The 25,672-nt window shown below is 43.8% G+C and overlaps 1 protein-coding gene across 4 annotated transcripts in view; it reads left to right on the top strand.

The window, feature by feature from the left end:
• The window catches only part of itpr3 (inositol 1,4,5-trisphosphate receptor, type 3), a 127,997-nt gene that overhangs the window by 10,439 nt on the left and 91,886 nt on the right, over positions 1 to 25,672 (top strand). For all 4 annotated transcript variants that reach the window (XR_013964058.1, XR_013964059.1, XR_013964060.1 and 1 more), the window contains exons 2-15: positions 4,790 to 4,860; positions 11,601 to 11,722; positions 12,513 to 12,599; positions 14,691 to 14,849; positions 15,786 to 15,884; positions 16,121 to 16,204; positions 16,512 to 16,658; positions 17,183 to 17,278; positions 17,636 to 17,680; positions 18,581 to 18,729; positions 20,704 to 20,803; positions 22,120 to 22,280; positions 22,979 to 23,120; positions 24,752 to 24,913. Coding sequence is in view for 1 of the 4 variants with exons in the window: in XM_080763696.1 (XP_080619822.1) it covers positions 4,790 to 4,860; positions 11,601 to 11,722; positions 12,513 to 12,599; positions 14,691 to 14,849; positions 15,786 to 15,884; positions 16,121 to 16,204; positions 16,512 to 16,658; positions 17,183 to 17,278; positions 17,636 to 17,680; positions 18,581 to 18,729; positions 20,704 to 20,803; positions 22,120 to 22,280; positions 22,979 to 23,120; positions 24,752 to 24,913 (1,624 nt within the window). In the remaining 3 variants the exon portion in view is untranslated. The remainder of the gene's footprint in view (positions 1 to 4,789; positions 4,861 to 11,600; positions 11,723 to 12,512; positions 12,600 to 14,690; positions 14,850 to 15,785; positions 15,885 to 16,120; positions 16,205 to 16,511; positions 16,659 to 17,182; positions 17,279 to 17,635; positions 17,681 to 18,580; positions 18,730 to 20,703; positions 20,804 to 22,119; positions 22,281 to 22,978; positions 23,121 to 24,751; positions 24,914 to 25,672) is intronic.

Below are 25,672 nucleotides of genomic sequence, written 5' to 3'. Positions count from 1 at the left end.
CATTACATTCACCCATTAGGGTGGAGGAAACCATGCAAGAACCTGCTCATCTGTAGCAAGTGTTCAGCTCAAGGACACTTCGACATTAGCTTTTGGGGGAGCCCGGGATTTAACTCGGAACCTTATTCCGCTTTCCAAGTGGCCACTCTACCTCCGGAGCCACTGGCGCCCCTACGGTGCTGATGCGTTGTTGGCTATGGGTTGTGACACTGTGTCAAGCTTTGTTGGCCATGGGAAAAAGACTGTGGGCTGTGTTTCCTGAGATTACACATGCCCTGTTTAAACTGTCTTCAGCCCCAGATGACATAGGAGATAATGGCCACAATGGAGAGGTTTATTGTCTTGTCTTGTTATTACTCTATATGACCGAACCAGCACATGCACAGAAATGGATACAGCAAGGATCACGTTATTTGCAAAGAGGCAAAATGGCATCAACACATCCTACTATAGAGGGTATATGCGCATGTTTAAAGTGAATGGCACATTGAGTGGCAAAGCAACATGCAAATGAAATGGTGCCCATGCTAAGGCTGCCCTAGAAGAGTCTATAAGAGAGTAGTATACCAAGGAGGCCATGTCCGGGTTTAACACCAGAACTACCGTCACTGTGCAAACGGGGCTGGTCAAAGACACCTGAGGGTGACCATGAACTCTTCTGGACATTGCCTACCAGATGCCAGGGGCAGCCATAGCTGAGTGGTTAGTTAGCCCACCTGGGGAACCAGATCCCCTGCATTGTCCCAGGTATACGACTTACAGGCCAGGTCAGCATTGTGTGTCCCTGAGCAAGACTCTTAACCCCCAATTGCTCCGCTGTAGGATGGCTTCATGCTCACTGCTTCTAGTTGTTATAGGAACACACACACACACACACACACACACACACACACACACACACACACACACACACACACACACACACACACACACACACACACACACACACACACACACTACTATTTTCAGAGTGCAACCCCAGAACGCAACCAAACATAAACATGACTTGTCTTTTGTACTGGGTCTCTCCTCCACTAGTCCATCCCTAACATTTTAGTCTGTAGTTTAGTCTATAGTTTGTTGATAACATTATCAATATACTGTATTTAGTCTTAGTGTTTGTAATAGCTTATTATTGTTGTTGTTGTTGTTGCTGTTATTATTATTATATAACAGAACTTTTAGTTTTCATCAGTGAAAAACAGGTAGTCGACGAACGACATTTTTCGTCATAGGTTCAGTCGAAGAGATGAACACTGCTTGGGAGCTACATGTGGTGGCTTCTTCTCTATGGCTTGGGTAATTTGAGGTGAATTAAATCAAGCCCTTAACTGTCATTATTTAATTGAGAGCCATCTATTCCCTTCCCATGGTTGCCCTTATTCTGTTCTCTTAACCTTCCATAAACTCATACAGACACGTGATTGCATGATTATATGGGCAACGTTTCCTAATAATGGTGACTCAATCAGTCAATCCGCGGTAGGCCTGCACTTTCCTTTGAAATTCTAATTCCCTTTTCTGTAGAAGTCATTGATATCAGACTTCCCATGCTGACAACATTGATGTGTTGTCATACATCAGGTCATTAAGTGCTAGTGGTCGATAAAAACAAATTACATTTCCTACGTTACTACATGCATGGTCATGGAGACCACATGCAATACCTTCACGGACCACCAGTGACTTAGGGCCGATTCATACTCCTATTTTAGAGCCGAATAAAAGTCGGTTCGGCGCTGTAGAGCCTACAATTTGACGTCATTTGAGGTTCAGGGGGGCGGGTACCGTCCTAAAGTCGGCTCTTTGGTGCTACTGAAAATTTCTGACGAGCCGAAATCATTTCGGCACTACAGCGCCGAAACAGCGGTAAAATAGGAGTATGAATCGGCCCTTAGTTATGGAACAGTCACATTGTTCAGGTATTCTGCCACTGTGCATTCTCTGTTTAGGGATAGACTGTTCTGGTTTTGGGTTGATGCTCTCCAATGATTTTCTTCTCATTTGGTTTAGTTGTGATGGTGTAGAAAGCTCTATAGAAGCAGCTGGCTGAGGGCCTATCTCTCTCTAGTCTCTCCGTCAGGGTTGGGGACGGCGAAGGCCGCAGTTTGTGGAATAATTCGAAGGTCGCACGACGGTGATGAAGCCTGGTTGAGTCCCCGTACTGGGAGACAGTGCTGCTGAGATTGAACTCTCAAAGAAGTGGTTGGAAAGAAAGAGCACTCTCTCGTTTTGATAACCAATGTAGTTCGAAGAGCCACAAGATTTATCTTACAAATTAACAAAAGGTGATTCTCCGCTGCCTCTAGATCAGGGTGGCCGGGTGGGGGCCACATGCGGGCCCCCCCACCTTCACTTAATGTGGCCCTCAGGTTAATGTCAGAATACTGATATAATATTGGTTTCAGCTGTTTACAATCCCACAACATGCAAACATGACTCGCTTTATTTACTTCAGTCTAAATTAGTAGCTCATTGCTTCAACACAAGTATAATTAAAGACATTTGAAATTACATAAAAATGTAAATTGTCAGGATTCCAATTCAAAAATAGCAAAATAAATTCATCAAGATTTCAATTCGAATACAGCAAAAATAGCCGATCTACAAGCTCAAGCGTTTTGAGCTTGTAGATCAGTTATTTTTGCTACGACAGTAATATATGGCCCTAGAGAGTGGGAGTGTGGAAATATATTGGCCCTCTCCATCGTCAAGGTTGCCCTCCCCTGCTCTAGATCACCGTTTCCCACAAATATATATACAAAATGCAAATGAGTTTCTGACCCGCAAATGGGTCCTAACTAGGGCTGTCAATTACCGGTTCATTCATTATTTGATAATTGATAACCTCATCGATCGATTAACCGGTTAGTTGATAAGCGGTGTTTAAAATAAATAAATCTGAGAATCTTAATTTCCCCTCAATGTCTAACATAAAAATCTTACATTTTGATGTAATACAGAAAGAATACAAAAGGCATATTATATATTCCTTAATCAAGTATTTGACCATTTGAAATACAGGGCCAGGCAATGTGCTCTGTTGGCTGTGGAGATCCGCTCTCGTTTTTCAGTAATTCATGGCATTCTGACATACATTGTCAGAATGCCAAGACAAACAAAGAGGTTCCACAACGTTCCTTTAAAAAGGGTCTGAAAACTCACCTGTGACTGTCATCAGGTCAAAGGGATTGGCTGCCCCCACCTCTTTTGTTTTATTAATGTATTTATATTCCAACCTATACATACAGATTTAATGTGTTTGAGAAATCTTACTGTTTTGTAGGGCTGTCCCCGACTAAGGATTTGTATAGTCGACTGATAGATGAATAAATTTGCTGTTAGTCGACTAATAGTCGACTGAGCACCCCCACCCCCAAAAAAAAAAAAAAAAAAAAAAAAAAAGGTTTTTTTTTTTTTTTTTTTTTTTTGCCCCAAAATATTGTATATAAAAATACAATATTTACAAAAATATTGTATTATTCCACTAGGTCTGTGGGGGACATAAACACATTTGAACATTCTGACTGTTCAAATCTCCAATGTGCATGTGGAGTGTGTCTGCCTGTGTGGCAATGTGCCACTGCCTGTGACTTGAATCGCACAGTGCGCTGGCCTGATATTATTCACAGCTCAACTAATTATCATCATAATTAACCATCACAACATCAATAACAAATACTTTTTTTTATTTATTTTTTTAACATCGACTGAGAGGCTTGTCATTAGCCAGATTGAGCACAGCAGGTGAGATTGAGATTCTGGAGTCTATCAGGCCAGCGCACTGTGCGATTCAAGTCACAGGCAGTCAGTGGCACATTGCCACACAGGCAGACACACTCCACATGCACATTGGAGATTTGAACAGTCAGAATGTTCAAATGTGTTTATGTCCCCCACAGACCTAGTGGAATAATACAATATTTTTGTATATTTTTGTAAATATTGTATTTTTATATACAATATTTTGGGGCAAAAAAAAAAAAAAAAAAAAAAAGAAAACTTTTTTTTTTTTTTTTTTTTTGGATGAACATCGACTAAGAGGTGGTCAGTCGACTGAGACCCGTTCCGATCGATTAGTCGACTATTCGACTAATCGAGGTCAGCCCTACTGTTTTGTTGTCGCTGTTGTGAATGAATGCATGGGACCCGAATGGAAACAAGACCGCAAGGTCTTTCCTCGGTGGTGTCCTTTTGGACCAATGCTGTGCTTGATTGACTGTACCCTACTGTTTGCATCTTATTATTGTCTAATACAATTATCAATCAATTATCAAAGCATTGTGTGTGTGTGTGTGTGTGTGTGTGTGTGTGTGTGTGTGTGTGTGTGTGTGTGTGTGTGTTGTTGATGAGGACAGTAGAGAAGTGACCATTTTGGAAGTGGCATGTACATTTGACCACAGTGCGGAAGAGGCATTCCTTACCAAGGTGCTTAAGTACCAGCGTCTTAAGGATGCTATTATACAGCTTGGCTACAAATGTAAACTACTTGTGTTCATATTTGGAAGCCTCTGTAATGTCCATAAATCAGTCGTGAGGGGCCTGCAGATTGCAGGCATGCCCAAGCCGAGAGCTAATTAAGGCATCGGCAAAATTCTGTTCAGTGTCTGCAATAATTGGCAGTCGCCATATATGGAGAAGGCGATGCTTTCTGTACACGTGATCTGTATCCTGAAGCACTTGTTGTATCACTTGTCGCATCCACTATTGTTTGTGTTGAAGAAATGTCTTGTAAAATCAATGTGAATGCAAATAAAGATGTTAAATATGCTTGTTTGATTGGTTCTAGGTTGGTGGATGATCGTTGTGTTGTGGAACCCAACGCTGGTGACCTGGAGAACCCTCCCAAGAAGTTCAGAGGTATGACTCCAGTGTGTGTGTGCGTGTGTGTGTGTACGTGCGTGCGAGCGACGTGCCTGCGTGCGTGTATGTGTGCATGTGCTTTCAACTCTGAGCTTCAGACACAGATACACATACACAGTCAGCCAGAGCCTGGGGTGTGGCTACGCTACAATACAAACACAAAAACATATTTATATATATAATACTGTATAGAGTTTGCGTGATGAAATATAAGACAAAATATATCTTAGACAATACATTTTAAATGTGTGCGTGTACAGTACGTGTGTGACAGAGAAAGCAAAGTCAATTTCACTAAATGTTGTTTCATGCTGAATAACCATTAGAGTAGATCTATACACACTGCACGCCGCATTACTGATGGATTATATAGATAATAATGTTTGACTCACTGTACACAGCACGCACACGCACGCACACACAGAGATAAGGCCTTAGCGAAACACGTCTCGAAGCAGGATGTGTCAATATTGACCTACCTATCCCACCTTCTCCGCACCTCTTAAGGTTAGTGTACACTCTGTAGCACGATGCTATCACTCTCCCAAAAAACAAGTGATCTATAGATCAGTTCTTCTGGAGCGCATGATCTTCCTCACTAGCCTGGCTAATACGCCAGACTAACATCACACAACGGTCTGGCTTATTAGCCAGGCTACTTCCTCACATGGTGGTGAAATGTGGGTCATGCCCCAATGCACAAGATGGCAGATATACAAGCAGCCAAACATGAGTCTTCTCAGCAGGGTGGCTGGCATCTCTATCCCTAAATGAGTCTTCTCAGCAGGGTGGCTGGCATCTCTATCCCTCGCAGATAAGAGGAGAAGTTCAGTCACCCGGGAGAGACTTGGATCAGAGCCACAGCTGTCATAAATTTGTCCGAATTGATTGAGAGGATGACCCCTTGACCCCTTGAGATCTCGTTTTAGAGGGGGGTCCTATACGTACAACTACAACATTACAGCAGTGCAAGTACACAGTACTAAAGACACATACTGTAGGTGCAACATAACATACTGTACAGTACAAATACACAGGACATACAGGTACAGTTAGCTTGCTCCCCTTCTCCCCTCTTCCATTCTGGTCATATGTATTCAATTCATCAACAAAGCAGAGTTTCCATGGACCTTGAGTCTTCAATCAATCAATCAATCAACACATTAATACATGTCACCAACAAATACAAGCTACATTTACAGAAGAGAAAATGGAGAATCGGCGCCTAGTGGTACAGTATGTCCTCTCGTTTCAAGGGGATTTAATATATCCACTTGTACTTTTCTGACAGATGCTTTTTAAGGACAGTTTTGAAAGAAGTAGAGCTGGTGATTCACTTTGTAAAATGTCTCCTGGGCATCTCCCTACATGTCCAGGAGGAAGGAGGCCACGGGGCAGACCAAGAACCAGATTATATCTCTCTCTGTCTATATCTTCTTTGTTTCAAATATGTGTTAAAATAGCTCCGGACTAGTAGGCCTACCAGTAATCATGGCTGTAGAATGTGCACGAACAGGGGTCCCCTGGGTTCTCTGTGCACGAAAAGGGGTCTCCTGGTTTCTCTGTGCACGAACAGGGGTATCCTGCTTTCTCTGTGCACGAACAGGGGTCTGCTAGTTTCTCTGTGCACGAACAGGGGTCTGCTAGTTTCTCTGTGCACGAACAGGGGTCTGCTAGTTTCTCTGTGCACGAACAGGGGTCTGCTAGTTTCTCTGTGCACGAACAGGGGTCTGCTAGTTTCTCTGTGCACGAACAGGGGTATCCTGGTTTCTCTGTGCACGAACAGGGGTCCCCTGGGTTCTCTGTGCACGAACAGGGGTCTGCTAGTTTCTCTGTGCACGAACAGGGGTCTGCTAGTTTCTCTGTGCACGAACAGGGGTCTGCTAGTTTCTCTGTGCACGAACAGGGGTCTGCTAGTTGCTCTGTGCACGAACAGGGGTCTCTCCTGGTTTCTCTGTGCACGAACAGGGGTCTGCTAGTTGCTCTGTGCACGAACAGGGGTCTCCATGGTTTCTCTGTGCACGAACAGGGGTCTCCTAGTTGCTCTGTGCACGAACAGGGGTCTCCATGGTTTCTCTGTGCACGAACAGGGGTCTCCTAGTTGCTCTGTTCACGAACAGGGGTCTCTCCTGGTGTCTCTGTGCACGAACAGGGGTATCCTGGTTTCTCTGTGCACGAACAGGGGTCTGCTAGTTTCTCTGTGCACGAACAGGGGTCTGCTAGTTTCTCTGTGTACGAACAGGGGTCTGCTAGTTTCTCTGTGCACGAACAGGGGTCTGCTAGTTGCTCTGTGCACGAACAGGGGTCTCCATGGTTTCTCCAGGTCTTTTGCAGAAAATACATTTTCGGTCGGGTCACACATTGCATGGAGAGAGAACCCATATAATAATGTGCTCTGTCTTTTTTGTTTCATCACTTCCAATTTCACTTGTTTATCCTTATATCCTTCCTATACGAGTTCTGTCTCCCGATTGGATAAAATTGGTATCCCAATATATTTTTGTCTGTATTAAGAAGCTGGAGAGATCGGGAGACTCCTGAACAAACACTGTATAGCAATCATATATCACTTACATTACCTTTAAAGAGCAACTGACTGTGTTGTGTGTGTGTCTAAGAGATTAACCCATTCTGGGCAGGAACCCCTTTTGGTGTTTTACCCCTTCAGGCCGGGAACCCATTTTGGGGTTCTGTAAATGGTACCCTAACCCTAACCCTTTATCCAAGGCACTTTATAAAGATTGTGCATTTACATTCACCCATTCACACACACACACACACACACACACACACACACACACACACACACACACACACACACACACACACACACACACACACACACACACACACACACACACACACACACACACACATTCATACACCGATGGCGGCAGAAACCATGCAAACCCTTATTTCAATAACGGACCCTTATTGAGATAAGAGTCTGAACCCTTATCTCAAAAAGGGACCCTTACTGAGATAAGAGTCCCTTATTGAACCCTTATCTCAACAAGGGACCCTTACTGAGATAAGAGTCCCTTATTGAAGAACCCTTATCTCAACAAGGGACCCTTACTGAGATAAGAGTCCCTTATTGAACCCTTAGGGACACATCTTTGATCCCGTGTTTCGAGGGATGTTTGGCTGCCCTACGAAGCTAAAAAGCTTTGCCTGTGGTTATACGACATCCTGCCTGTGGCGGGTTCCTGTCTATCCGTGTATTTACAAGTCAAATCCGCTTCACGGTGTGTCTGTGATTGGCTGGCTGGGTAAATAATGAGTCTGCCGGCTGACAGCCACACAGTCAATTACATTCAATTCAATTCAATTCAAAGGGCTTTATTGGCATGAGAAAACATACGTTTACATTGCCAAAGCAGAAAGCACAATGCAATAATACAAACGATACAATCAAAAACAAAAATTCTATGTACACACTGTCACTGCAGCTTGATGATGATCTGGTAGAACTAAATGTCTGTCCGGGTTAAATGTTGATTTAGTGGAATGAGACTTTCTGACTCCAACCTGAACGTTTGTCTGCACAATAGTTATGCAAACACTTGCGCACGCAGTCACGCACGCAGTCACGCACGCACGCAGTCAGTCACGCACGCAGTCAGTCACGCACACACACACACACACACACACACACACACTCACAAATGCATTGTGCTCTGGCTCTGCTCTACTCATCTTGTTTTACCAGGATGACTGACTGACTGACTGACTGTCTGTCTGTCTGTCTGACTGACTGACTGACTGACTGACTGACTGACTGACTGACTGACTGACTGACTGACTGAAAGGCAGGAAGGCAGGCAGGAAGGCAGGCAGTGGAACTGGAACATACCAGTTTGTTTAATTGTAATATTCAATGTTTGTTAAACTTAATCCAGTGAAGTTGGATAGGGGTTAAGTAGTGGGGGGGGGGGGGGGCTATCGCTCCGGTTCAGACACTCTATCCTTTTAATACGCTATGGCACGCGCACACACACACACACACACACACACACACACACACACACACACACTCACACGCACACACACACACACACACACACACACACACACACACACACACACACACACACACACACACACACACACACACACACACACACACACACACACACATGCATTGTGCTCTAGCTCTGCTCCACTCATCTTGTTTTACAGGCAGGCAGGCAGTGAAACTGGAACATACCAGTTTGTTTAATTGTAATATCCAATGTTTGTTAAACTTAATCCAGTGAAGTTGGATAGGGGTTAAGTATAGCAGTGTCAGCTGCTTCACCGGTTTGACGGCTTGAAAACAAAACAGCCAATTAGCTTCAGGTTCTGCAGTCTGCTGACCAATCATGACCCTGGAACTAATCACTTTAACGAATCACGAAACTGTTCTTTTTTTTAAACTTCATGGATATATGAACTTATTTTTTTTAATAATAGAAGAAAAGTAGAAAACGATGGGCCCTATCTTGGGCGGATTTTGATAAAGCCACTATTTAGGGATTTAGAATTGCGCAATTCCGCAAAATTCTCTTTTACTATCTTAGTTGGACACCAGCTTTTATCCCTAAAACACCTGCACCACTCATTACATTGTGCATAGGTGTTGTTTGGGCATTACAATCTGAAAACCAATCACCATGCCAGATGCCATTGCCTTTTAGAGAAGATTGCGGAAGCCATTAACCCCATGAGTGCAATATTATGGTGGTCGTAGATACAGTGGAACGATAGAGCAAGAGAGATGGAGACCTTCTAAAAAATTCTCTAACATGGAAGTGGACAGGAAGCAAATTTATAGGTTAGCCATGAGCACCATCTAGTGTAAAAAAACTAACAAAAAAACGTCACTCAAATCACATTATTGGCAGTGCGGGCCACGTCCTGGGGAGTGAACGAGTGAATTAAACAAACTCTGCAGCCACACTGAGGCTAAATAACATTGGACATTATAACCGTTGCGTCCTTACCCTCTAGCCTTTGATTGCCTTCAATAATACCATGTTTGATAGACATTAGTATCACCTACATCATGTTACTGATTATGGAGAGTTTCATATTATTGTATTCCATTCATTATTTCCTGCACAATGAATGAATGAAACTGGAGCGAATGAAATCACGCATGATGAACAGCACAAATCAAATGTCTTACTTGAATAGACTATCATGGACTATGTGTGGAGTTTGCATGTTCTCCCCGTGTCCCCTAGGGTAGGTACCCTCACAAAAAACATGCAGTAATCCTGGTCACTAAACTGCCTCCCCCTGGCCAGCCGGGGCGCCTGATGGAGGGGAAAGGAACTGGTTGGAATAACGTGTTCCTTCCACGCGCTACGTCCAACCAGGAAAACTCCCCCCTGTCAGGTGTAAAGGAGCAACTTGGACACTCAGGCATGAAGGAAGCATGAGTTCAAGTCCGTTTCTCTCCCCTTGTCCCCCCTTGTGGAGGGTGTGTAGAGCCCAGGATCACATTAGATGATTGACACAGGGGTGAAAAATGGGTTACAAAATTGTGGGATAAAAAAATATATTTAAAAGAATAGACTATCATATTATATAAACACAATTGACACAATATATTAAACACTCTCACTTCCGCTGATTATAGGCACATTTGAATCACAGATATTCGTGGAGAATTTGGAGAGAAGGAGACTTCTGAATGTTGTGCCGTGTGTGACCAGGCATGCATGCAGCCAGAATCCGGACATGCCCATTGCAGGCCCTCGCTCTACCAAACCACTTTGTCATAGCCAGAATCCGGACATGCCCGTTGCAGGCCCTCGCTCTACCAAACGACTTTGTCATAGCAGCGGGTGGTTTTAGAATCAGCTATGCCCTTTCCCAAAGGTGTTATGTGTGGGCAAGATAGACATTTTATTTTAAGGAAACCAGCACCAGCTGCCACACCTCCAGGCACAGATAACAGAGTCGGCATGATGAACAGAGAGTGGGTAGTGTGGCCCTACGATAGCATTTAGGGACAGTGGGTAGTGTGGCCCTACGATAGCATTTAGGGACAGTGGGTAGTGTCTAGTGTGGCCCTACGATAGCATTTAGGGACAGTGGGTAGTGTGGCCCTACGATAGCATTTAGGGACAGTGGGTAGTGTGGCCCTACGATAGCATTTAGGGACAGTGGGTAGTGTGGACAGTGGGTAGTGTGGCCCTACGATAGCATTTAGGGACAGTGGGTAGTGTGGCCCTACGATAGCATTTAGGGACAGTGGGTAGTGTGGCCCTACGATAGCATTTAGGGACAGTGGGTAGTGTCAGTGTGGCCCTACGATAGCATTTAGGGACAGTGGGTAGTGTGGACAGTGGACAGTGGGTAGTGTGGCCCTACGATAGCATTTAGGGACAGTGCAAGCTGCACTGCCCGTAATTCACGGGCAGTGGCTGGTGCCTGTCAAGAACAGGGCCCTATGTCTATATTAATACTAATTATAATAAAAGTCATGTTTTTGTTTTGTAACAGCTTCCATTCATTGTTGTAAATATTGTAATACATTGTATTTGTAAGTTAACAACATACTTTATATTTGAAACAATATAGTCAATAAATGTGATATTTAAATAGAATGAAGGACATTCAAAACAATGGTATAGAGTTGAAGTACAGAGTATTTCTATTTTATTCTATTCTATTTTATTCTGGTGAAAATGTTTTATTTTTATATTTACTTACTCTCTCCTCCTCTCCTCTCCTCTCTCCTACAGACTGTCTGTTTAAAGTATGTCCTATGAGCAGGTACTCGGCTCAGAAACAGTTCTGGAAAGCCAAGCAGGCCAAACATGAGAAAGACAAGATTGGTGACGTGGTGCTACTACAAAAGCTACAGGTTGATACAACACACACACGCACACATGCACACACACGCACACACATGCACACACACACACACACACACACACACACACACACACACACACACACACACACACGCACACGCACAGGTCGCACATTTAATTATATTGTCCACATAAGAGATACACAAGGGCACAAATATTTACAAGGTGCATGCTGTACAAAATGCAGTCAGCAAATCTTGAACAAATACCCACACAATACACATACTGTACACCCTTCAGGGTTACAAGTAACAGCGTCTTCAGCATATTTGGCAGCTGCCGATTGCACATAAGAGATTGCACATAAGTTTGCAAGCTGTTAGCTGTTTTGTTTTGGCATCCCAAGTTGCCTCTTAGACAACCAACCTACGTTACGTACATGTTCTAAGCTGACAAACACAAGTAGATTGCACCTATCACCTCGCTCTGTGATGGTCTGGAGGAGCGGCAGGTATTTAATAAATACATCTAAGATAGAATATGTGAATATAGATATGTGTACTTGATGTACAGTATATAGGCGTACGTATAATGACTTTGGTGTGCATTCTATTAGGGCCTTGTCCGCATAAAGTGTACAGCGATGTCAACTGTGTGCCAGATTTAACACAAATCCTAATTTGCATGAGACCATCAAATGCACAACTGACACACTGTTACTTGTGTGTGTGTGTGTGTGTGTGTGTGTGTGTGTGTGTGTGTGTGTGTGTGTGTGTGTGTGTGTGTGTGTGTGTGTGTGTGTGCGTGCGTGTGCGTGTGTATGCGTGTGCGCCCATGCAGCATGCCTCGAACCTGGAGCAGAAACAGAATGAGACAGAAAACAAGAAGGTCCACGGTGATGTGGTCAGATATGGAACGGTCGTACAGGTAAATATAATAATGATGGATCTACGGTGATGTGGTCAGATATGGAACGGTCGTACAGGTAAATATAATAATGATGGATCCACGGTGATGTGGTCAGATATGGAACGGTCGTACAGGTAAATATAATAATGATGGATCTACGGTGATGTGGTCAGATATGGAACGGTCGTACAGGTAAATATAATAATGATGGATCTACGTGGTGATGTGGTCAGATATGGAACGGTCGTACAGGTAAATATAATAATGATGGATCTACGGTGATGTGGTCAGATATGGAACGGTCGTACAGGTAAATATAATAATGATGGATCCACGGTGATGTGGTCAGATATGGAACGGTCGTACAGGTACATATAATAATGATGGATCTACGTGGTGATGTGGTCAGATATGGAACGGTCGTACAGGTAAATATAATGATGATGGATCTACGGTGATGTGGTCAGATATGGAACGGTCGTACAGGTACATATAATAATGATGGATCTATCCACGGTGATGTGGTCAGATATGGAACGGTCGTACAGGTAAATATAATAATGATGGATCTACACGGTGATGTGGTCAGATATGGAACGGTCGTACAGGTACATATAATAATGATGGATCTACACGGTGATGTGGTCAGATATGGAACGGTCGTACAGGTACATATAATAATGATAAGGTCCACGGTGATGTGGTCAGATATGGAACGGTCGTACAGGTACATATAATAATGATAAGGTCCACGGTGATGTGGTCAGATATGGAACGGTCGTACAGGTACATATAATAATGATGGATCTACGTGATTATTGTCTGAGGTTCTCTAACTGTCTGAGCGCCGGCGTGTCAGTCATGATGCATCGATGATGAGATTCAATTTATTGTCAAGTACAGTACAAGTACAGCACAGCGAAAAGTATTTTCGCATCTCACCAATAGTGCAAAAATGGCAGTAAAGGAGGATACATTAATTACAGTAGTAACAGTAGATATGGGCTGAGCAGTAGTCATTTAAATAAATAAATAAATAAATAATGATATGAAGGAAGAATAAAAACATGATCTGTCCATATTGCACGTAGCCCTTATTATTGCACGTGGCCCAATGCACAGTATGCTAAACTAAGGTCCAGAGACCATGTTCCACAAGTCCAGTGGCCATATCGCACGAGTCCACACAGTGTTATGGACTAGGATGTGTCCAGAGTCTCGGATACGACAGGGATGGTGGATGGGTTAGGGGGAGGAGGGGGGAGAGGAATGGATGAGGAGTTTAGGTGCCCGATTGGCGCAAGGGTGTCAGCAGTGTCGGATAAAGTACTCAAATGTTTTACTTAAGTAAAAGTATCAATACTGCAATGTAGAGATACTCTGTTACAAGAAAAAAATCCGTAATTGAAAATGTAAAAAGGTACGAAAGTATTGCTATCAAAATGTACTTAAAGTACCGAAAGTATAAAGTACTCATTATGCATAATGTCCCATTTAAAGTTTTCAAGTGTTTAAAAATCTTTTAAAAATAGCAGATCTACAAAAGCTCACAATGCGTCACATCATGACGCATTGTGAGCTTGTAGAATAAGCTTGTTCAAATAATTGTAGTGGAGAGTAAAAGTACTATATTTGCCTCTGAGATGTAGTGGAGTAGAAGTAAGGCACTTTGGGCTCTATCTTGCCTATAAGGCCTTATGCCTTGTATAAGCCATACGTATTAGCCATACGTATTAGCCATTTTTTTCCATTAAGGAATTAATTGGCAGGCCGAATAAAAACATAATTTGCTACAGGTGTGTGCAGATCTTATGCCTGTATTTAGGCCAGGTGCTGGGTATCAAGACAGCAATCAAGCAAACCGTTAAAAACATCTGCATTTGCCCGATGAAGACCTGTATATGGTCGAAGCGTTATTAATATACACCATCAATGAAAGTGTGTGGGAACTTTAATCTAGTGCGGGATGTTTTTAACCTGTTGCTTAATCCAACTAAACATAACATAACTCAATCTTTCTTTATCTGTGTGTCTCTCTCTCTCTCTCTCTCTCTCTCTCTCTCTCTCTCTCTCTCTCTCTCTGCTGTCTGTCTGTCTGTCTGTCTGCAGCTCCTTCATATGAAGAGTAATAAGTATCTAACGGTGAACAAGCGTCTTCCAGCTCTGCTGGAGAAGAACGCCATGAGAGTGACTCTCGACGGGACGGGGAACGAAGGCTCCTGGCACATCATCCAGCCCTTCTGGAAGCTGCGCACCAACGGAGATAATGTACCAACTTTGACTCGTTGTTGTGACCTAATAATACGTCTTTATATTGCACGGCTCGGTTGAACACTTGATTCTGATTGGTCTAATTGAATTCAGAGCTGTGGTATATTTCTTGATAATGACCGCGAGGCTCTATCCAATCAAAGGCTCAGAGCACCTGCTCATATCAATGTGCGCTGATTGATTCTGTGCCGGCCCATATCCAACATGACAGCCATGTAAATGTAAACAAACACACCATATCCAACATGACAGCCATGTAAACAAACACACCATATCCAACATGACAGCCATGTAAACAAACACACCATATCCAACATGACAGCCATGTAAACAAACACACCATATCCAACATGACAGCCATGTAAACAAACACACCATATCCAACATGACAGCCATGTAAACAAACACACACCATATCCAACATGACAGCCATGTAAACAAGCACACACCATATCCAACATGACAGCCATGTAAACAAACACACACCACATCCAACATGACAGCCATGTAAACAAACACACAAGGCCATTTACAAATAAACATTACTCTCAGGAATGTGTTTGAAACATTTAAAGCCAGAAATAGACAATGCAGTGAACTGAAAACCGATTGTATTTGACCAACACTTCCTTGTTTTCCGAGGCGACCGCGTTCACCAAGTGCAACACTTATGGAACAGGCTGCTTTCATTACACAGACACATTCATTTGCAAACTAAGTATATATATATGCATGCACATGTACCTACTACATACTACATGCATGCATGCATAATACATTACACAAGCACGCATATTCATTACGCACACACGCACGCACACACACACACACACACACACACACACACACACACACACACACACACACACACACACACACACACACACACCAATATGTCAATTGTAATTATTGTGTTGTTTGTTGTGGTTGTAGGTGGTGGTTGGGGACAAGGTCATTCTGAACCCAGTCAATGCAGGTCAGCCTCTGCATGCATCGAACTATGAACTGACTGACCATCCTGGGTGTAAAGAGGTGAGAGGCACGCACACACACACACACACACACACACACACACACACACACACACACACACACACACACACACACACACACACACACACACACACATGGATGTCATGATGATGATGATGATAATAATAATTCTGCTTCTTTTGACCTGTGTGAACCACGTTGAACTGCATGTGTGTGCGTGTGTTTGCGGCTTTGTGCGTGTGTGCGTCTGTCTGTGTATGTGTGTCCCTCTACAGGTGAATTCAGTGAACTGCAACACCAGCTGGAAAATCAACCTGTTCATGATGTTCAGTGACCACAGAGAGGAGGTCCTGAAAGGAGTGAGTGAGGAGTTCATTAGTGACCATTAAACCCATTCTGACCTGAAAGATCAGATTCTAAAAATGTCTTCTACATCCTGACAGTTTTCTGAAAAAGCTATGTTTCTATGTCAGTTTTTTTAATAGCAGACCTACAAGCTCGTAGCTCCAGCCCCTGCTGTAGGGCTACAGTAACTATGTTTTGAAAGGTGCTTAACCTATTTTGGACTGAGGTAGATTAAAAAAAAAGTCTTCTAAATCCTGAAAAACCCATGTTTCTATGTCAGTGGTGCTCAACCTCTCTCTCTCTCTCTCTCTCTCTCTGTAGGGAGATGTGGTGAGGTTGTTTCATGCTGAACAGGAGAAGTTCCTGACCTGTGATGAATATAAGACTAAGATCCATGTGTTCCTCAGAACCACTCTGAGGCAGTCTGCCACGTCCGCCACCAGCAGCAATGCACTCTGGGAGGTGGAGGTATGATCTCACTCTCAGCACGCACGCACGCACGCACGCATTTAACATCTTTATTTGCATTCACATTTGACAAGGAATTTCTTGAACACAAACAATAGTGTGCAATAGTGTGCAAGCTTGAAAGAAACTCTACAACAAGTGCTTCAGGATACAGATCACAGGTACAGAATATATATCCATAAATGGCGACTGCCAATTATTGCAGACACTGAACATAATTTTGCCGATGCCTTAATTAGCTCTCGGCTTGGGCATGCCTGCAATCTGCAGGCCCCTCACGAATGATTTATGGACATTACCGTAGTAGTTTACATTTGTAGCCAAGCTGTATAATAGCATCCTTAAGACGCTGGTACTTAAGCACCTTGGTAAGGACACACACACACACACAGTCACACACACACACACACACACACACACACACACACACACACACACACACACACACACATACACCTTCTCTGTCCAGTGTTTGGCCATGCACTTGCTGAGATCTCCCTGTGTGCTGATTGGTTCTTTTTCAGGTTGTCCATCACGACCCGTGCCGCGGGGGGGCGGGGCACTGGAACAGTCTGTACCGATTCAAACACCTGGCCACCGGATACTACCTGGCTGCCGAGGTAACCATGACAACCAGTGGGTGGACGATGGAAGACGGGTGGACGATAGGAATAGTGATTGTTTGATGGATTCTAACAGCTGTTATTGTTGTGTTATATTTTTGTGATGGTGTTTTGTCTTGTTATTGTTGTGTTATTGTTTTTTTTTTTTTTTTTTTTAAGAACCAGATACTTTTAATGATTTGCATTAACATTTCATTCACTGGCACACTAAACAAAAATGGTGCTAAATCTGAGTTTTTTTGTGCTATAACACCTATTTCCTTTGTCAAATAGTGTCAAATAGTGCTATATAAAATCTGTTGTGTTATTGTTATTTCATTGTTGTGATGGTGTTTTGTCTTGTTATTGTCGTAGGAGAACCCGGTATACCAGGGAGAAGTGGTGGATCTCAGTGCATCAGTGAGTCAGACCAGCTTCACTTCAACTTGATCAAACTAATCAACTTAAAGCTGTATGTAACTTTCTGTTTACACGACTGGTTGCAAAGTGGAGCAAGCAGGCTATAAAACCAGTGCAGTCAGTGCTGGCGCAGGAGATACTTTTTTTTTAATTATTTTTTTAACCTTTATTTAACCAGTAAAATCACATTGAGACTGCGTCTCTTTTACAAGTGGGAACTGGCCAAGAGGCAGAAATTTAAATGACACTTCAATACCACATCGTCAATGTTACATTTTGAACCAGCAAATACAACATCCATCCATAATACACCTTAAAGTACCTATGCAACAAGTCACCTGCCCTACCTTTTAGTAGCAGGGCAAAATACACCATATACACAATCTACAAGATCTGAGCTGATATAATAAATATATAGGCATGAACATATAGGCTAGTACATTATCCAAACATGTGCAGGTGTTGGATTGTACGTCAAAGATGATCCTTTTGAAACTTCTCAAGGGAACTTTCAAAGCCAATTTTAGTCTGGACGGATTCTGGATACCTGCGGTTCGAATCCGGGTTATATTACAACATGAAAGTTACAGAGTGCAGCTCTTCAAATTAAACTAATTAACCCATTCTGACCGGGAACCCATTTTGGTGTTAGCATCATGTCATGCTTTAGCTATTGAAAAACAGCAGATCTACAAGCTCGTAGCGCGCCACCGAGTGGCGCGCTACGAGCTTGTAGGTCTGCTATTTTTGAAAAATCGAAGAATGACTGACATTTTTTAGAATCTGATCTCAGGTCAGAATGGGTTAATCAGACCAGTGTGTGTCCAGTGGAAACCTCGTATGAATCTGATCTCAGGTCAGAATGGGTTAAACTAATTAAACCGTGATGTCTTCCTATAGATGGACGCCGGTAGCCGTAGCAACAACAAGCGTAGCCTTGGCGAACGCATCAAATACAAGCTGGTGGCGGTGCCTCACGGGAGCGACATCGCCTCTCTGTTTGAACTGGACCCCACCACCCTGCAGAAGACCGACTCCTTCGTTCCCAGGTTTGTTGTTTGGTGTTTTAAACATTGTTATAATTTAGCTATTGAAAAATAGCAGATCTACAAGCTCGTAGCGCGCCACTCGCTTATAGGTCTGCTATTTTTTTGAAAAGTCGTGAAAATGTGCCTGAAATCTTTGAATATATGTTCTTTCAGAGCGAGTTTTTAACTCGAATCTTTGCTACAGAGAGGGGTCCCTGGAACTACATATTTTCAGATGGGGGGTCAGCGGCCAATGTCATATATATAATATTTGGGGGTTCCTTGACATGAATATGCTTGAGAACAACTGACATAGAAACATGTTTTTTTCAGAAAATATATTTTTTAATTTCGACGGGTTAAGCCAACTCCACATCACACACATTCCTTCACCGTTTTGCGTCGGCAGCTTGTCGGCAGGAGAGACTCCCGACGACAAGCTCCCGTGTCTTGAGGTACATTTATCGCCTTGACGACGCGTCGGAAACCCGTTGATGAAGAACCGACCATGTTCAGGTCGGCTGGCGAGTGGCGACCCTCGGTATAGCCGACTCTATCCGTGTTGCAGTGATAACGGGGTAAATAAATACTCCACTGTAGAGTGGTTCTCTACTCTCTGCTCGTCATGTTTCAGTGCTGACTACTCGTGCAGTGTGAACTAGATATACCATTAATTACCATAATCTCAATGTCAACTCTCAGTTCATATACCAATCGATCAACACAAATGTTTTGTGTTGTTGTGGGTGCGTGATGCATTGCAGAGGCTCCAGTTTGTGACAAGCTATAGCTTGCACGATTCTGTGAGTGAAACAAGCGACCAGGTCTATGAGAACAAGCGATTTAACATTGAGGAACCGGACTCGGTTTCATCGCATTTGGAAACCGGTTTATAACACTTGTCAGAGCTCGTACTTCATGTGTCTGTCTGCCTGTCTCTGCCTGCCTGCCTGTCTGTCTGCCTGTCTCTGCCTGCCTGCCTGTCTGTCTGCCTGTCTCTGCCTGCCTGTCTCTGCCTGCCTGTCTGTCTGCCTGTCTGTCTGCCTGTCTGCCTGCCTACCTGCCTGCCTACCTACCTACCTACCGCCTGCCTGTCTGTCTGTCTGTCTGCCTGCCTGCCTGCATGCCTGCATGCCTACCTACCTACCTACCTACCTACCTGCCTGCCTGCCTGAACTGCCTGCTTGCCTGCCTGCCTGCCTGCCTACCTGAACTGCCTGCCTGCCTGCCTGCCTGCCTGCCTGCCTGCCTGCCTGCCTACCTGAACTGCCTGCCTGCCTGCCTGCCTGCTTGCCTGCCTGCCTGCCTGCCTACCTGAACTGCCTGCCTGCCTGCCTGCCTGCCTGCCTGCCTGCCTGCCTGCCTGCCTGCCTGCCTGCCTGCCTGCCTGCCTGCCTGCCTGCCTGCCTGCCTACCTGAACTGCCTGCCTGCAGTCTGCCTGATATCAAGGGGTGGGTGATTCCATTGAGTATAAAGGAGAGAGTGGACACTGGACAAAAAACGGCTCTTTTGGGGTAGCTGTTGTGACATACGCACGCGACCCAATACTACGGACAAGCTGTTCAAGATGGCTAGATGGATGGACTATATGTAAAAATTACAATTTACTATTTATTTGTTATGCACTTGGAGTGTACTGTTACACGGTGAACTGATGACCAAGTTAAAGGGAACTCCCAAAATTAAAAAAATCCTGTGCGAGATCATGGAACGGGAACCCCTTTTGGTCTTTTAACTATTGAAAAATAGCAGATCTACAAGCTCAAAGCTACGAGCTTGTATAGGTCTGCTATTTTTGAAAAATCGTGAAAATGCGCCACAAATCTTTGAACATATATTCTTTCAGAATACTTTTTTAAATGTATTTCGACGTCTGGCCTAAATGGGTTAAATCCTGAACCCAGGATATTGCATAGAGCCCTAGTGGTGGCCTGGCGCCCTAGCATGTGTTTTTACCACTTACCAGTTCTTGCTGCCGCTTGTCTCCCCGTCAGGAACTCGTACGTGCGGTTGAGACATCTCTGCACCAACACATGGATCCAGAGCACCAACGTTCCCATAGACATCGACGAGGAGAGACCCATACGACTCATGGTCAGTACACTGTGTGTGTGAAGGACTGTCAGTACACTGTGTGTGAATGACTGTCAGTACACTGTGTGTGAAGGACTGTCAGGATCTGAGTTGAGGATTCATTGTCACAACATTATTGTGATTAATGATTACATTACATTCTAAATTTCAACACGGACATTATTGATTATTATGCAAAAATAATTGCGATTATGTAATAATTGTGACAGGCCTACGTACGTCTCTGGTGAGGGTACTTAGGGTAGTATGTCTCTGGGGAGGGTACTTAGGGTAGTATGTCTCTGGTGAGGGTACTTGGGGTAGTATGTCTCTGGTGAGGGTACTTAGGGTAGTATGTCTCTGGTGAGGGTACTTAGGGTAGTATGTAACCTCTTACTACCACCAGACATAATGAAATGATGGCAAGGCCCCCATTTTCGCAGATTTTAACATTGTTTATTTTACCCAAGGGTTAATCATAAAGTATAAAGAAAATCTCTAAATTGAAAAGAAATATTCAAAATGTAAAGTGAATCAATTATAAATATAATAAACACATCAAATGATCAAATGAACATGTGACGCGTTGAGAGCTTGTATCGTCACAGGGATGTTAGGGTTCATGTATCCTCGCCCAACAGGCTCATGTAACCTCGCCCACCAGGCTCAGGTAACCTCGCCCACCAGGCTCAGGTAACCTCGCCCACCAGGCTCATGTAACCTCGCCCACCAGGCTTTCCACCACCTCGGAGGAAAGCCTGGTCTCTGTTTAATTTCGGTATATGATTCTGTGGGGAGCGGATGATATCGTTATACGTCATGTTGTAGTATTGTTTCGTAGTCGACAGGCAGGAACAACAAACACGAACTTCCTTTTCCCTCAAACCGGAAGAATAACAATAAAAGCTCTCGTAGCCTGCAGCTTTTATTGAGAAAAATCGGTTTGAGGGAAAAGGAAGTTCGTGTTTGTTGTTCCTGCCTGTCATTTCCTGACTACAAAACAATACGACAACATGACGTACAGTATAACGATATCATCCGCTCCCGCCCGGATCATAATACCGAAATGAAATGGTGCCCAGGCTAGGGTTCATGTGATTCATCTATTCTATAGTCAGTAAGTCTGTCTATCTGCATGTCTTTTTGCATTAACCTTGTGTGTGTGTGTGTGTGTGCGTGTGCCTGTGCCTGTGCCTGTGTGTGTGTGTCTCTCTCTGTGTGTGTGTGGGTGTGTGTGTGTGTCTGTGTGTGTGTGTGTGTGTGTGTGTGTGTGTGTGTGTGTGTGTGTGTGTGTGTGTGTGTGTGTGTGTGTGTGTGCGCACGCGCACACTGTGCAGTTGGGGACATGTCCTACTAAGGAGGACAAGGAGGCGTTTGCCATCGTCTCAGTGCCCGTGATGGAGATCAGAGACCTGGACTTTGCCAACGACGCCAGCGCCATGTTGTGCACCGTGGTGGAGCAGTTCACCCAGGGCTTCATCAGCCCCAACGACCGCAGGTCTGTGTGTGTGTGTGTGAGTGTGTGTGTGCGTGCATGGTTGTTTGTGTGTGCGTGAGCGTGTCCTGGACGGCGCCTTGGGTCACAATTGCATCATGGTCACAATTGCACTAGTGTAAAGTAACCACTTCCCCGTTCTTGCGTGCGTGCCTTAACCCATTTTGGGTGGGAACCCCTTTTGGTGTTTGGCATCATGTTATGCTTTAGCTATTGAAAAATAGCAGATCTACAAGCTCATAGCAGCTTGTAGGTCTGCTATTTAAAAAAACTGAAACATAGAAACATAGCTTTTTTCAGAAAACTGTCAGGATGTAGAAGACGTTTTTAGAATCTGATCTCAAGTCAAAATGGGCTAAATAAACTGTCTGTCCTATACAGTCTCTGACATCAAAACATCTGTTAACAAAGTCCAACATATAAGAGTAATATAATTCAGTATCGAATCTAAATTGGGACTCCCAGTGACCTTCTGTATTACAGCGGTATTTAAAATAATGATAATAATAATCATCATTTTGGGGCCCACTCCTTGGGGTGTTTTTTTTATCACAGTATATTTATACCCAGGGAGCAGTTTGGGTTTAAGGTCTTGCTCGGGGACACTTCGATACATTGCCGAGGCCTTGGATCGAACCCATGGGACCTTTTCGCCTTCCGAGGCGGGCTCTCTAACCATTGGTATTTTGTGTATGTTTCAGGTTTGCCATCAAGCTGTTGGAAGACGTGGTCTTTTTCGTAGCCGATGTGGTGAACAGTGGACAGGCCGTCCTGGATGTGACCATGTCCAAAGCCAACCGAGAGAGGCAGAAACTCATGAGGGAACAGAACATCCTCAAGCAGGTGGGTGGACCTTCAGAACCATCCCAAAGCGAGTCACCACAGGAACTGTCACACATATATAGCCATCTCCATAATGTGAAGATGAGTGCAGGTGACCTCGCCCTTTAGTGTGAGATCGCTTCTCTTACTGGTTATTATTATCATGTTGATCCCATGGAGGTATACTGTAGTTCGATGCACTCTGAACCTGAGCTGAGCATGCAACACTAAAAGGTTACCCCCGTAATTTTGCACTGCAATATATTTCTGATCCTATAAGTCAGCCTAGCCACGAGCCATAGCATGGTCTCTACACAGAGAGGATGATATATATTCTGATCCTAAGTCAGCCTAGCCACGAGCCATAGCATGGTCTCTACACAGAGAGGATGATATATATTCTGATCCTAAGTCAGCCTAGCCACGAGCCATAGCATGGTCTCTACACAGAGAGGATGATATATATTCTGATCCTAAGTCAGCCTAGGCACGAGCCATAGCATGGTCTACACAGAGAGGATGATATATATTCTGATCCTAAGTCAGCCTAGGCACGAGCCATAGCATGGTCTACACAGAGAGGATGATATATATTCTGATCCTAAGTCAGCCTAGGCACGAGCCATAGCATGGTCTACACAGAGAGGATGATATATATTCTGATCCTAAGTCAGCCTAGGCACGAGCCATAGCATGGTCTACACAGAGAGGATGATATATATTCTGATCCTAAGTCAGCCTAGCCACGAGCCATAGCATGGTCTACACAGAGAGGATGATATATATTCTGATCCTAAGTCAGCCTAGGCACGAGCCATAGCATGGTCTACACAGAGAGGATGATATATATTCTGATCCTAAGTCAGCCTAGCCACGAGCCATAGCATGGTCTCTACACAGAGAGGATGATATATATTCTGATCCTAAGTCAGCCTAGCCACGAGCCATAGCATGGTCTACACAGAGAGGATGATATATATTCTGATCCTAAGTCAGCCTAGCCACGAGCCATAGCATGGTCTCTACACAGAGAGGATGATATATATTCTGATCCTAAGTCAGCCTAGCCACGAGCCATAGCATGGTCTCTACACAGAGAGGATGATATATATTCTGATCCTAAGTCAGCCTAGCCACGAGCCATAGCATGGTCTCTACACAGAGAGGATGATATATATTCTGATCCTAAGTCAGCCTAGCCACGAGCCATAGCATGGTCTCTACACAGAGAGGATGATATATATTCTGATCCTAAGTCAGCCTAGCCACGAGCCATAGCATGGTCTACTCTACACAGAGAGGATGAGAGGAGCGCATGTAATTGTCTTTGTTCATAGAATGTCTTCAACAAATTAACATGTCAGGCCTTGATACATTAACCCATTCTGAACGGGAACCCCTTTTGGTGTCAGCATCATGTTATGCTTTAGGTATTGAAAAATAGCAGATCTACAAGCTCATAGCGCGCCACCGAGTGGCACGCTACGAGCTTGTAGGTCTGCTATTTTTGAAAAATCGAACAACTGACATTTTTAGAATCTGATCTCGGGTCAGAATGGGTTCATCAGACCATTGTGTGTCCAGTGGAAACCTCGTATGAATCTGATCTCAGGTCAGAATGGGTTAATGTTTTTCTTCTGGTGCGACGTCAGATCTTTGGCATCCTGAAGGCTCCTTTTAAGGAGAAGCCAGGGGAGGGGCCTCTGCTGCGATTGGAGGAGCTGTCAGACCAGAAGAACGCCCCCTACCAGTACATGCTCCGCCTCTGTTACCGTGTGCTGCGCCACTCCCAGGAGGACTACCGCAAAAACCAGGTGAGATTACGGCAAACAGCCAGGTGAGATTACTGTAAACAACCAGGTGAGATTACTGCAAACAACCAGGTGAGATTACGGCAAACAACCAGGTGAGATTACTGTAAACAACCAGGTGAGATTACTGTAAAACAAAAACTAGAGACAGATTAATATATATATCGGCCCTCATTTGACTTGTCACTTCTATTACATTGGTATCAGCAATTATTCAGCCCATGTGATTTGTTATCACTTTCTGGTGTGTCTGTCTATGTCATAATAGGCGAAACATTTGTAGATCTATCAAAGGCTTTCAAAGATTTTCCAAAATAACTGATCTACGAGCTCACATGTTTCATTATTCTGCGTTGTGAGCTGTGAGGATATGCATTTTTTTTTAAACAAATCTACATTTTAGAAAATAGATTAGAACAGATTAAAATTTTGCACCTTTTAAGGACAATATGGGCCAAAACATTAATTAATCAGTGGTCTAGCTTCAGGCAAATATATCTGTCATTGGTCAGGCTTTAGCCCATTCAAAACGGGAATCCCTTTTGGTGTTCTAACTTCTAAGCATTATGTTATACTTTAGCTATTGGAAAATAGCAGATCTACAAGCTCATAGCTTGTAGAGCTATAGGTCTGCTATTTTAGAAAAATTGTGAAAATGTGGCGCAAATCTTTGAATGTATATTCTTTCGCAGTGAACGTTTTTAACTCAAATATTTGCTTATGGAGGTCCCTGGGAACAACATATTTTCCGATGGGGGTCCG

Source organism: Protomyctophum bolini, assembly GCF_963924005.1.
Source record: "Protomyctophum bolini genome assembly, chromosome: 5".
Lineage (NCBI taxonomy): Eukaryota > Metazoa > Chordata > Actinopteri > Myctophiformes > Myctophidae > Protomyctophum > Protomyctophum bolini.
This window is presented reverse-complemented; position numbering and strand designations above follow the sequence as displayed.